This window comes from Myxocyprinus asiaticus, chromosome 21 (genome assembly GCF_019703515.2).
Source record: "Myxocyprinus asiaticus isolate MX2 ecotype Aquarium Trade chromosome 21, UBuf_Myxa_2, whole genome shotgun sequence".
NCBI classification, from domain to species: domain Eukaryota; kingdom Metazoa; phylum Chordata; class Actinopteri; order Cypriniformes; family Catostomidae; genus Myxocyprinus; species Myxocyprinus asiaticus.
In genome coordinates, this window is record NC_059364.1 from 34,139,523 (window position 1) to 34,153,102 (window position 13,580).

The 13,580-nt window shown below is 40.8% G+C and overlaps 1 protein-coding gene across 6 annotated transcripts in view; it reads right to left on the reverse strand.

Annotated features, from left to right (window-relative positions):
* Positions 1-13,580, reverse strand: part of LOC127412089 (calcium-activated potassium channel subunit alpha-1-like) — a 307,683-nt gene that overhangs the window by 22,270 nt on the left and 271,833 nt on the right. For all 6 annotated transcript variants that reach the window (XM_051648145.1, XM_051648144.1, XM_051648149.1 and 3 more), the window contains 4 exons: positions 12,253-12,376; positions 11,280-11,504; positions 10,659-10,851; positions 4,972-5,085 (listed from right to left, as the gene is read on the reverse strand). In XM_051648145.1, the coding sequence (XP_051504105.1) occupies positions 4,972-5,085; positions 10,659-10,851; positions 11,280-11,504; positions 12,253-12,376 (656 nt within the window). The remainder of the gene's footprint in view (positions 1-4,971; positions 5,086-10,658; positions 10,852-11,279; positions 11,505-12,252; positions 12,377-13,580) is intronic.

Genomic DNA, 13,580 nt, shown 5'->3' on the forward strand with positions numbered 1-13,580 from the left:
GTGTTCAGTTCACTGGCAATCTACTGATGAAGGTGATGTTAATAGAAATAGCCATGAATTGCTTTTAATTGAGGTTTATGCTACAAGCTAAACCTTTTTATCTGAGCAAGAAATGTCTAGTTGGGTTATTACATCAAGATTGTAAGTATCAGTTTGATGCACTGGAGGTATGACAGAATGCTGTATGAAAAAAGAAATAGATGAAACAATAAAATGGTTGGTAAGAAGCTTTAAGATGGCAAAACTTCAGGGGATGCAGCATTGAAATCTATTTTGAATTCACTCTCCTAACGAATGCTACAAAATAAACTTCCTCTTAGCCATGTTATCTGAGTTGCTCAGGAGATCAAATACAGAATCTGATTATTTACTTAAGAAAAGGCTAATTCACATCACTAAATACAAGTAGAAACTCTATAAACTTAAACTGTATAAAAACAATAGTTTTGACTAAATTATGAGTGACTTTTAAGCCATTAAATGCTTCATTTTGTGCCTAAGAACACCCATTATTTGTGGTAAAAATACTTTAACACACAACCTTTTGTGGCCCATTGCTTCATTTTAACATTTGTAGTAGTATGTGGCAGCGGTGCCGTGGTCGTCCGGGGAGAAAGCGGAAAAGCGCCTTGTTTGAGTGTACAAATACATTTACCGCTTTTGAGTTTTAAATTCCCCGTCCTTTGCTTCCTCCTAAGAGTGCAAGAGATCCTTTACATTGGTGCCAAAACCCGGGAGTTTGAAGGAAGTATACACCGGCATGGAGTCCTCACTGTTGGCGGAAGTCATCCAGTCCCTCACCAGCATGCATCTTTCCCAACATCAGGCCCTTCTCAAGCTGCTCAAGGATTAGGATCGTCGGTTCCATGAGGTGCTCCAGGCTCAAGCAGAGGACCGGCAGGTGATCCGGAGCTTACTTCACCGGAAGAAACCCCCGGCCATGACCCCGGACACAGCAGCCCCCATGCCTCTGGTCGCCCTCATGAAAATGGGGGCAGAAGATGATCCGGAGGCATTCTTGAACTTATTTGAAAGAACGGCCGTGATCTGGAGGTCCAAGTGCCAAGTGGGTGGCTAGACACATTCCACTGTTGTCCGGAAAAGCCCAGCTCACGCTGCAACAACTACCAGCGGCAGTATCCTGGTGTACGACGATCTGAAGAAGACCATCCTGCAGCCCCGAACAGTACCGACAACGCTTCCGTTCGATGAAGATGGACGTGCGTGGCTGCCCATTTGCCTTCACTCAACAGCTCCATGACGCCTGCCGGAAGTGGCTGCTGGCTGAGGATGCAACGCAAAGGGAGTCATCGATCTAGTGGTGCTGGAGCAGCTTATCCGTTGTCTGCTAAGTGGGGGAGGCAGTGCCGGGGCAGTCTTCATCGGCTCCACATCAGGGTGACATAAGGGAGGGGGAGGCTTCGGCCCCTACCATCCTTAGAGGATTTCCCAAAGGGGATTCCTAACCCAATCCCAACCTAACCCTAACCCAATTTAATAAAACCCTGAAAAATATGATTTGTAAGCTCATTCACGAGAGCCCTAGGAATTGGGACAAGTGGCTCGATCCCCTGTTATTTGCAGTTCAAGAGGTCCCACAAGCCTCCACAGGGTTTTCCCCATTCGAGCTGCTGGTGTGCTCGACATCCTGTGGGAAGCTTGGGAGGAGGGACCTTCAAATTCAGTATGTTCTTGATCTTAGAGCAAAACTCCACACCTTGGGTCAATAAACACAGGAAAATTTGCTCAAAGCTCAAGAACGTCAAAGCCAACTATATGACAGGGGCACTTGGCTTCTGGAATTTGCACTGGGAGAAAAAGTGCTTGTATTACTCCCAACATCGAGCTCTAAATTACTCGCCAAGTGGCAAGGGCCCTTTGAGGTCACACAACGTGTAGGAGATCTTGATTATGAAGTAAGGCAAACAGATAGAGGTGACGCACATCAAATATACCATCTCAACCTCCTGAAATTACGGACTGAGGCGGTCCCTGTGACATTGGCAATGGCCGTTCCGGAGAGGGAGGAGCTCAGGCCGGAGGTGAAGTTAAAAGCCAATCATGTCACCCCGGTCCCTTGTGGAGACTGTCTCTTGCCATCTCAAGTCACAGAGGTTGCCGAGCTGCAAATAGAATTTGCAGACGTGTTCTCATCTCTGCCTGGGATCACAAATCTCATAAAGCACCACATCGATATGACACCCAGGATAGTGGTACATAATCATCCCTACCGACTTCCCGAACACAAGAAAAAAGTGGTTCGGGAAGTATTAGACGCAATGCTCGTTATGGGAGTAATAGAAGAATCCCACAGTGATTGGTCCAGCCTGGTTGTTCTAGTCACTAAGCGCAACAGGTCAGTACGATTCTGTGTGGATTATAGAAAAGTCACAAAAGTGTCTAAATTTGATGCATATCCAATGCCTCGTATTGATGAGTTGCTCGATCGGTTGGGCACAGCTCGCTTTTACTCGACACTGGATTTGACATAGGGGTATTGGCAGATCCCCTCAACAGCAATGTCCTGCAAAAAAACTGCCTTCTCCACACCGTTTGCTTACACTAATTTGTGAAACTTCTGTTGGGTTTGTTCAGGGCCCCAGCTACATTTCAGCACCTTATGGACCGAGTCCTCAGATCACACTCTGCTTATACCTGGCATCTGGCACATGCAGCATCTGAGGGATGTTCTGAGGTCGCTGCGACAGGCGGGACTCACGGCAAACCCCAAGAAGTGTGCAATTGGACGGATGGACGGGTGGTATCTGGGGTTCCACTTGGGTCACTGGCAGGTGCATCCCCAAATTGATAAGACTGCAGTGATTGCAACATGCCTGAGACCCAAGATAAAAAGGAGGTGAGACAGTTCCTGGGGCTGGCTGGCTACTATAGAAGGTTTATTCCTAATTATTCAGCTGCCACCAGCTCGCTGATGGATCTCACTAAAAAGGGAGCACCCGATCTGGTCCAGTGGACAGAGCAGTGTGTCAACAGGCGTTTATGCAGGTGAAAGCTGCACTTTGTGGTGGACCATTTTTACATTCACCCGATTTCTCTCTCCCTTTCATTTTACAGACGGACGCTTCAGACAGGGGGCTGGGGGCAGTGCTCTTGCAGGTGGTGGAACAGCTGGTGCTGTACATTAATCACAAGCTCTACAGCACCATTGAAAAAGTGTGTCTTGCTGTCAAGTGGGCCATCCTCACTCTCCGGTATTACCTGTTGGGGCAAGACTTCACCCTCTGTTCAGATCATGCCCCACTCCAATGGCTCCACTGCATGAAAGATACCAATGTGCAGATCACCTGGTATCTAGCTCTTTAGCCGTTTAAGTTCAAGGTGGTCCACAGGCCGGAGGCGCAGATGGCGGTAGTGAACTTCCTCTCCAGAAATGGGGGGTGGAGGGTGGTGGGCAGGCTGGATGACCCCCAGTCTGAGTCAGGCGGTGGGGGTATGTGGCAGCGGGGGCATGGTCGAGCATTTGTCTGGAGAAAGAGAAAGCGGTAACGGTACACACCTGAGAGCTATAATATCCAACACCTGTTTCTGTTTGCAGTAAGCACTGGGGCGAGCAATAAAAGGAGGGACCATGCCAGAGATGGAGAGAGAGAGCCGAGCTTCAGGGCTGACAAGAGTGTTCCGCTGAAAAGTGCGTTGTTTGAGTGTACAAATAAATTTACCATTTTTGAGTTTGAAGTTCCCCGTCCTCCGCTTCCTCCTTTTAAGAGTGCAAGAGATCCTTTACATATTATTAGCTTGAATATCCAGAATTTGGCTCTTGACTTACAAAAGGACACAGTGAAGAGGCTGAACATATCTTCTTAAATCAATGTCACACTCTTACTGTCAGATTAGTCAATGTCAAGTATTAGGATTGCTAGATGTCTTTAATGACAGATGATATGAAGTGCTTGCACATCAGACTATACTGAATATAACACATATTTAACAGCAAATCTTAAGTAAAATAAAGTACAAATTTGAGAATTTTTTAACTGAAGAAACTCTAAAGATCTAATCAGTTTTGAATATTTCTGTAACGGGGTTCAAGGATGGGCAAGGAGGAGGCAGGAAACAGCAGAACAGTCAACATAACTTTAATGACATAAATCAACTTAAACAAACATAAACACACAGACACACACACAGTGGCCACGTGTTTCTCTCTCTCTCTCGCTCTCTCTCTCTCTCTCTCGCTCTCTCTCTCTCTCTCTCTCTCTCTCTCTCTCTCTCTCTCTCTCTCTCTCTCTCTCTCTCTCTCTCTCTCTCTCTCTCTCGAACTGGCACCCCCGGCTCATCTTTATCCCTCTCCTGGCTGATTAGGACAATTCAGCCCCAGGCATGTGTCCTCAGGGCCCGGCCCCGCCCTCCTCCTCGTCACAATTTCTCTCACCTCTACCAATATTCAGATACCAACAAACCTTCAGTAAATCAGGCCCTGTGTGTCTTAGATGTAGAACTCTGTAACCCCCTTGAGGAGGGGAGTTCTGGATGTGTTGAGGGGACAGAAAAACATGTGTATGTGTGTGTTTTGCATGCAGTTCTAATATTTGTAAGGCCCTTCTTCGTTTGCTGCTTCTCTGGTGTAACACGCTGTAATTGGGTCAGTAGAGAGTTGAAGCGAATGGTCTCTAGTGCTTTAGTACCCTCTGAGATCTAAAACTTTCATGAGTCCCCTACCATGGGAATAGTGCCACCCTCATTGTTATTTATAAATGGATCCATTTTGCTACTACATGCTTTTTTCTCTCGCTATAAGTCTAGGTCTTTTCTAGTGCATTAAAAGCACAATTGTTGAGGACGTGACTTTGACCCAGTCTGTGACATATTCAGGTGTGCCATTATACACATCACAAACAGATACTTCATAAGCAACAAAACAGTGCAGCATTAAAGGCTTGATACACGAGTTTAGATTCTAATCACAATTGACTTTTACATGTTAGCAGTACAACTGCAGTGGCATCTCACCAAGTTCAGTTATGATGGGGATGTTTGACCCGGTGGTGACGGATGCCTGCCGCACTAAGCCGTGCACTGGACTGTTATCTGGAGAAGACCGATCCATCCCAGGAGGTGTAAATCCTGGAAGAGTGTGGGGAAAGAAACAGTCATTTTCTGCTATGGTTATAGTGCCAACAAATTTCAAGATTTAATTTATTTTTTATCAAAAATAAATCTTTATTCATCATAGACCCCCGTTTCCACCTGGTATTAAGATGCGTTTTTGTGATCTGATCGCATGTGGTCAGCGCTACAGGTCTATAATGTTTTGTGATCGGATCAGAAAAACAACATGAATGTGGTCAAAAACGCATAGGTTCACCTCACATTTGAGGTGTAAACGCTAATCCATCCAGTATGCATCCCGGCAGAAGTGAAGCACCACCCCTCACCTGTCAATCAACCGCTGCGCTAAAACAAGAGTTTAAACTTTGCGAGCGGCTTTAAAAGGAAATAACTGTCCAATCAGAAAATTAAAAAAAAAAGTGCATACATACACAATCACGAGAGCTTCACAGATCTTCTTTAGTGTGTCTGATTTCAACACAGATGAGAAGCACAAACACCTGAAGCTCCTTTAATACAGGTAATCTACTAAAGTAATGGATAATTCTGCTGGACGTGTTGTGTTTGTGCTGAGATTATATTTCAACCGCATCTGGGAGAAACAGCGACACATTATTTCTGTGCTTTAATTTATCTTTTCTGACTTTTTTGAGCTTTAACATCATGCAGTAACACATAGTGACTGATGTAGACACTTTAGAGACCCTTCCCTCCAAATCCAAACACAAGTGGACACAGGAGACACATTTAAGCTACCAGATGTAAACAGCAATGTGTCTCACCAGACCATATGTGATCGGATCACCCGAGCCGCATTTTAATACCCGGTGCAAACGGGGTCATACACAAAATTTTTATTTCCATGGAACACAAAAAGCAATGTTAGGCAGAATGTAAGCCTCAGTCACCGTTCACTTTCATTGACTTGAAAAAAAAAGATACAGTGAAAGTGAATACTGAATAGTGACTGAGACTAACATTCTGCCTAGCAGCTACTTTTGTGTTCCACGGAGGAAATAAAGCCATACAGGTTTGGAACCACATGAGGGTAAATTATGACAGAATTTTAATTTTATGTGAGCTTTCCATTTAAATACGCAATGGTGATCAAAAAATTAGCATGATAGCAAGGTAGCAACATTACATTTTGTTTGTATAATCCAAAATATAGTGTGAACGTATTGTATAGTTGAGTGTGGTGATAGGACATGAATGGAATGTAACGGTAGTCTAAAATGGTGAAATGTAGATATTCCGCTTTTAAGGGTCAGCTCAGGCATATTTAGCATTTGCTGCCTTCCATCAACCAGCAGGTATAAATTTTATATGCTGTTCATTTTGTTACCATAAAACTGGTGAAGTGGATCCTGAAAACCTTTTATGTGAAATGCCATGAAATACAAGCAGCAGTGACAAGAGTATGAATTCACATGACTTGACACTTTTGCATTTCAAGCTGACAAGTAAACACTTTAAATCAGTAATGCTATATGCATAATGCATTGGCCCTGTTTTGACATCCATTGAGTAGACAAAAATGCAAGCGTATAGTTTTTACAGTGCCAAACATAATGCAGGGAAAAGATTCAGGTCACAAAGTTTTAAAAGGGCTGCAGGATTCTGTACAAAGAGGTGTCCTTGTTTTCAAAAGAAAAGTTTAATAGAATAGGTATCTCTATAATGTAACAAAAAAGGAAGAAGAATAAGGCTTTCTCTTAAACATGTAGAGAATAATCCCATCTCGTTGTCTAAACTGTGAAGACATCAGATATGCAGTGACATTCTGAGTCGACCAAAATAGAATAGTGAAAAGTTACGCCTAAGATCCTTTTCCGAAACATTTTTGTTTCTGCTTATAAACAAGTGCAACTGCATATACAACCTTGTGCAAATACCACTTCTGATTGTATCTATTTTATTTATTATGCATTAGGTATAATACACTAACAATGAACAATAATTTTTTACAGCATTTATTAGTCTTGGTTAATTTATATATAGTTCATAATGCATTAACTAATGCTAATGTATATACATTTTAATGCTAAAAATGTATTACTAAATATTGAGGTTAACATTAACCAAGATGAATAAGTGCTGTACTGTTCATCCATGTACTGTTGTTAACTAATGTTTATTAATAAAACAATTCTGTTAAGTGTGCAAATCTTTGAACAGATATCTGAATAGATCATTAAGACCGCTTATTATTTATTTTTGTAAATTGTACCTCAAAATAAAAAGTGATTTTCCTAAAATACGTTACCCTTTTTTTTTAAAGACTCCACATCTCACTTTTTGTGTTTAAACCTGCACACCTATCGCACTCCAAAGACAATACCCCCTCCACAAAGACATAATGTACACACATACCTTGAAGTCACACAATAAACTTTGCTTTTCAATGTTTTCGATGTTAATGTATTATGTGACTTGTACGTTGTGCACTTTATTCAAAGACCCCTCAAGCACAGCTAGTAGTGTCCTGTGTAATATTTTCTCCTGGCAAAAGGCTTGATGATTTATTCAATAACACCTTCTGTGCAAGTTTAACAACCCACATTGAAATGGCAAGATGCTAAGGGCAAGAATAGTTACCAAGATGATGTGGTATGATGTAATCTGTTACACCTGCATCTCGTGCAGATTTCAATACCATCCGTTTGAAACCAGTTTGATATATTCCAAAATCATAGTCTACAAAGAAGATTAAATAACCATGTGTAATCCATGTAACATAAATAATATATATATATATATATAAGCTATCCCAATTGGAACTACAAGATGGAAAACCGTAAGAACAATGAATTTCTTATTTCAACAGCTGCAAAAGTTTACTGGCAAAGAAATAAGAGAACTTGGTTCATTGTGGGGTAAAATGCGGTCTACTATTCTGAGCGCTAATGAAATAAATCTTTATTACACACTGTTTCTCTGCTGCTGATCATGCCAGATGTTGAGTTAAACTAATTGAGAGAGCAGAAATGATGTATTGCTTCTCGAGCACAAACAGTATGATTAACATCAATTATCATCCCTACCAAAGGGACCTGCTCTTCCCAAACACACGCCACCGTTCAGCATAAGCATTTGGGTCAATCTCAGGCACAATTCTTCCAAAAGCTTTCATTTTTTAGTTTTAAATTCATCTTTCTGAGTAAAAAGTGGATGCTTAATAATGGTTAAATGTTAATTGTTGTGGGCCAGCTTGTGTGGGGTGTGTAATTTGCGTAATGAAGAGCAGCTGAGAAATGAAGCTGCTGATTTGTATTGTCTGTTTAATGATGATGAATCCTGATGGGCACAAGAGGGTTACATGTTTATCTGAATGCATACACAATCTGTTCAAGTCAATTTGTCGGCAAACAAATCTGCTGCAGTCCAGCAATCGGAGGCAAATAATACGCAATCTGCACAGAAATGTTTGGGATGTTTTTCAATGCTTTGATTACAGGAGAAAGATATAATATATATGCTAAAAATTGTATGCATACTCTGATAACAAATATATGCATAAGTATGAAATGCATATACTGAAATTTACATCAGCCTTACTTTCATCGACATTTTTAAACACAGTGTCTAAATTACTGATTTATTGTGTTTATATATGTGAAAACATACAAAATGTTAGTCTGTGTTTTCTTGTTTCTTAATCCATGTCTTCTGCTGTTTCCATAAATTAATGGCTTGTAGTTTTCATAAATTCTTGTGATAAATACAACCTATTCTATAGGATGAATACAGCAGGGATGTGCCATCCATATAAGCAAGGTAAGCAGAGCTTACCTAACAGAAGGGCGAAAATAAAAATGACATTATGAAATATTTACAAATAACTGTCAATATAAACTACTGTTTTCATTCCAATTCGTCATCTTTCATCTCAACTGAGCAGCACAGACAATCATTAATTTATTCGCTCTGGCGCCACCCTCAGGTATAAGCACTTTATGTTATGCTTTCTCTGATTCCATTGTTTACCAACCTTTCATTCAACTCTCTGCCTTCATTCAAATTGAATCACCCTCGCTACTACAAATGGCCAAGGTAAGTATGCTTACCAAATTGATTAAGCCAATCAGAAGCTCCTTCCTTCAGTCATATTATCTGATAGGCTAGATTTTAGTTTTGTGTCAACACGTTCAAGTTCACGTAACTAATGCTTGGGTGACCATGCGTCCTCTGTTTCCCGGACATGTCCTCTTTTTCAGACTTTTAAAAAGCATCCGGCCGTGAATTCTACAAATGGGGCAAATGAAAGGGGCCTGGGTAGCTCAGTGGTAAAAGACGCTGGCTACCACCCCTGGAGTTCGCTAGTTCGCTAGTTCGAATCTCAGGGCGTGCTGTGTGACTCCAGCTAGGTCTCCTAAGCAACCAAATTGGCCCGGTTGCTAGGGAGGGTAGAGTCACGTGAGGTAACCTCCTCGTGGTCGCTATAATGTGGTTCGTACTCGGTGGGGCGCGTGGTGAGTTGGGTGTGGATGCCGCGGTGGATGGCGTGAAGCCTCCACATGCGCTACGTCTCCGTGGCAATGCACACAACAAGCCACGTGATAAGATGCGCGGGTTGGCAGTCTCAGACGTGGAGGCAGCTGGGATTCATCCTCCACCACCCGGACTGAGGCAAATCACTACGCAACCATGAGGACTTAAAAAGTGCATAGGGAATTGGGCATTCCAAATTGGGTGAAAAAAGGGAAAAATAAAAAGAATTAAATTAAAAAAATAATAATTTGCAAAAATGTCCGGGATTCGGCTATAGTTGCATTATGATGTGCGTCTGGTCTAATACTTCATTGTGTGTGCACGCATATTTGCATTGCTTTAACCCCTCTTTGTAAGTCCCACCTTCTCGCACACCAATTGGTCAGTTATAAGAGGCTTGCAGCAACTATTGCCCAAATTCCTGCCTGTCAATCTCTCTGCGAATGTGCGAAGCGCTGTTGTGTTCGGCATCAAACAGTTGCTTGACAGTAGCAGCAAATGACAGCTGAGTGGAAACAATGCCCAAACAAAAGTGCAAATTTACAGAAGATTTGCACCAAAAATTCCCATACTTTCATCCAGGTCGAGATCCGTGGGAAACAGAATGTATGACATGTAAAGCTGGCACTTATTTGTCAGTTGCTAATAAAGGTGCAAGTGATTTAGAAGCACACATTAGCTCTGTGAAGCATAAAGTGTCAGCAAAAGGTGAAAGTTCATCAGGTAATACTTTTTTCGACCAGGTAAAATTGTTATCACATTGCTTCATTTTCCATGGCCATTCAAAATAATAGTAATAGTAAATGAAGGTACACTCATGGCATCAAATATTTTATTTGAGTACATGGACATTCAAAAGAATGTTGGAAATTTTTATTTATTTATATATATTTATGTTATGCTAATAGTGTGTCTTTTTCACTGTATTAAAATTTGCATTCATAGTAACACTGTTTTGAACCCTATTATTCCACTTTTTGTCTGTAAAAGCACACAGTGAATAGCTAGTTTTACAGTGTAAGGGTCTAATACTCTTGAGGGCTATTCTCTATGTGAGTCGCAAGTCCCCATAGGCAGTGCGCTTGGCCACTCCTTACCTTGGGAATTAGCCTGCAAAACCCCAATGCTGTCATCAAACTGCATAGATTTGATGTTAAGGGACGCCAAAATGCATTCCTTGTCCTGCAGTGAAGCATCGTCGATATTGTTCTGATTGGCTGACAGGATAACACACATGTCGCAGAGGTTGATGTTGACGGCCCTCAAGTCAGCTCGACTTAATGGCGTACCCTTCAGCGGAGAGAAAGAGAGGGTACAAAGAGAAAACCAAATTAAAGAAGGAGAGCGGGAGCTCAGGGAAATTAGTTAACAAGTATTTACTTTTCTTAAGGCAGTGACATTCAGCTGATCTAACTATGTGCTGGGGGAAGACGAGATGTAGTCTAATCTAAAGGCTAGCCTTCGCTGACGGCAGCGTTTTGGCTTTGTTTTTAATACTCAGTCAAGCCAATGCTAACAAGCACTAAAGCAGGAAGCAAAGCCAGAATTTCACACAGCCAACAGGAGCTAGGCGCCAGCACATCAGCACATGAAAACAAACTTTGGAAGAACTATGCGATGTAAAACGGAACATGAGAAAAAAATCAAATGTTTCAAAAAAAGAGTCATGTGAATGCATAATGTTTACTGGCATCCTTATTCTTAATGCTTGTACTCACAGGTAAGATGGAGACTTTGGGGAAGTTGTGAAGGGTTTCCCACTCTCTTCTCAGATAGTCTAATGAGCCCACAAACACGATGGGTTTTAGCTCGTGAAAATGGAAGTTGCTTGCTCTCAAAGGCATCACCAAGTTTCGAAGCCCCACTAAAGCTGACGTGACATCTCCAAAAATACAGACAACTACATGTCCACTTAAAACTGTCATGGAGGCCTCGCTGCGTGTCTGTGGTAAAAATAAATAAATAAAAAACAGTTACAATCTCATCACTAAAGTTGGAATAGGAGCTTACCTATTGTCATCCATACAGTATGTAACACAAAATCATTAATTTAATATACTAACAAAAAAATTGTATGAATGTTTTGCATTCTCAAACATCCCTATTTTTCATTGACCCTTAATGAACAGATATTTGATCCCAATCAGGCATGATAGCTATAACAGTTAATCACTATATTAAATAAGAAAAATAATTTAAGAAAGGGAAATAACTGCAGGAAAGGAACTAGCAACACATTAAGAATAAAGAGTGCATAAATCACAATAGAAAAAGTAACAACATTGATGCATGTAAAGCACAATCTTACCATAATCTTTATATAATGTCTCAACATGAAACTTATTACATGTCATACAAAACCAAAGCATTAAGTTGCTCTTAACTTTTGTTTAGGATTTAGTTCAGATTTTACTCCCTTCCATTTAAGAACAGCAAAAAGAACAAATATCTCATATTACAAGAGTGAGGTCATTTTAAAAATGTAAACATCACATTAGTATTTTACATCCTCCACTCCTAAGCTTTACCTTATAATTGGACTTTCATCTACTGTACGCATGGCTGAGCACAGTGAGCACAATTCAAATGTCACCTTGGAAACTTTGACAAGTCATTAATACTTTATAAAGTATATAATTATATATATTATATGTTGAGTGCCCCACATTCTGCAGTTACATGGATACCTACCAGAATGACCTTCTCAATCTCTTTGGATGGACACCAGTGAAACATTCCAGTGGAGTCATATCTCTTCACATTAGCATCCATGTTCTCGATCTGCTCATTTCCTGGAATGAGTAGAGGGTCATGTCTGTAACATCAGAGAAAATGAAGAAGAAAAAGGTATTAGAAGAAATGATGTACACTTGCAATTATTTGTCTCAACGTTTTACCTCATTTCACAAATTCAGGTTACTAAAAACACAACCATGTGAATTCATCTTCTAGGCTTAATTGTGACATTTGTCAAAGGACAAACTTTGAGCATATCTCAAGAGAAGTCTATTGACAATAAATAAGCAGTAAACAGGCCTATGCTGACATGGCTTGTCATTGTCAGATTGAATTTGTGCATTGGACTCCATCATAACTGCAGCTCTCTCCAGGCTGCCAGGAATGCAGAGTCATCAAAGCATCCGCGCCAGTGACAGCACTGGAGTGGAAGAGACAGAGCCCGAGCACTTCAGTGACTGAGTGGCACCAGAATGGAACGCCAATTACCGGCTTTTACTCCGCATGGCTCCTGACGTGATGCATCCAACAGTAAAAGCTTTAACAGAGCTGTACTTTAAATATTTTAGGAATTTGCCCAATCATATTTTGCTCCACCAAACTGAAGGTCATTAATGTTTTAGCAATGTGTCACGTCCAAACAGGCTAACCTATATCAGCCATCCTGATGAAGCTGATCAGGGGGGCATGTTGACCGTGAAAGAGGTCCCAGCTTTCTGCTAGCTAAACATGCAGGTATAATTTGCATTCATTTTGGAAATATATTCACTGAGCTCCTCTGAAAGCTTTCTAAACAGCTTAGTTGCTGAACTATACAAGTGAAAGACAAACTGAATGTGTGGCCAGTTAAATTCTGAGGATGTACCTTGAGAATAGCAATTCAAATGCTATTTGGACTTGTTCCAGGCTTGTTATGGTTGTATTATCAGCCAAACAGACAGATTTGTTGGTACTATCCAACATGGCCATGTCTGCAACTGTAATATACTCCATACAAGATAATGAAAAACTATTCATCTTCTATTGCGGATATAAATTCTCACATTTTAATGAGCTTCAAATATAAATATTTTATAGTTAGAAACATTCGCAAAAATAGAATACTGACATTTGCCACTGTTAAAATAGCTACCACATTTTCTGAATAAAAACTCCACAGTTTTTATTTATTCCATTATTCAGGTTGCGAATCTGAAGGATAGCTAACGAAGACTAAAGAAAATTTCAATTACAGTAAAAATGATACAAAAAGTCAAATAAAAACATACATTTAAAAGAAAGGT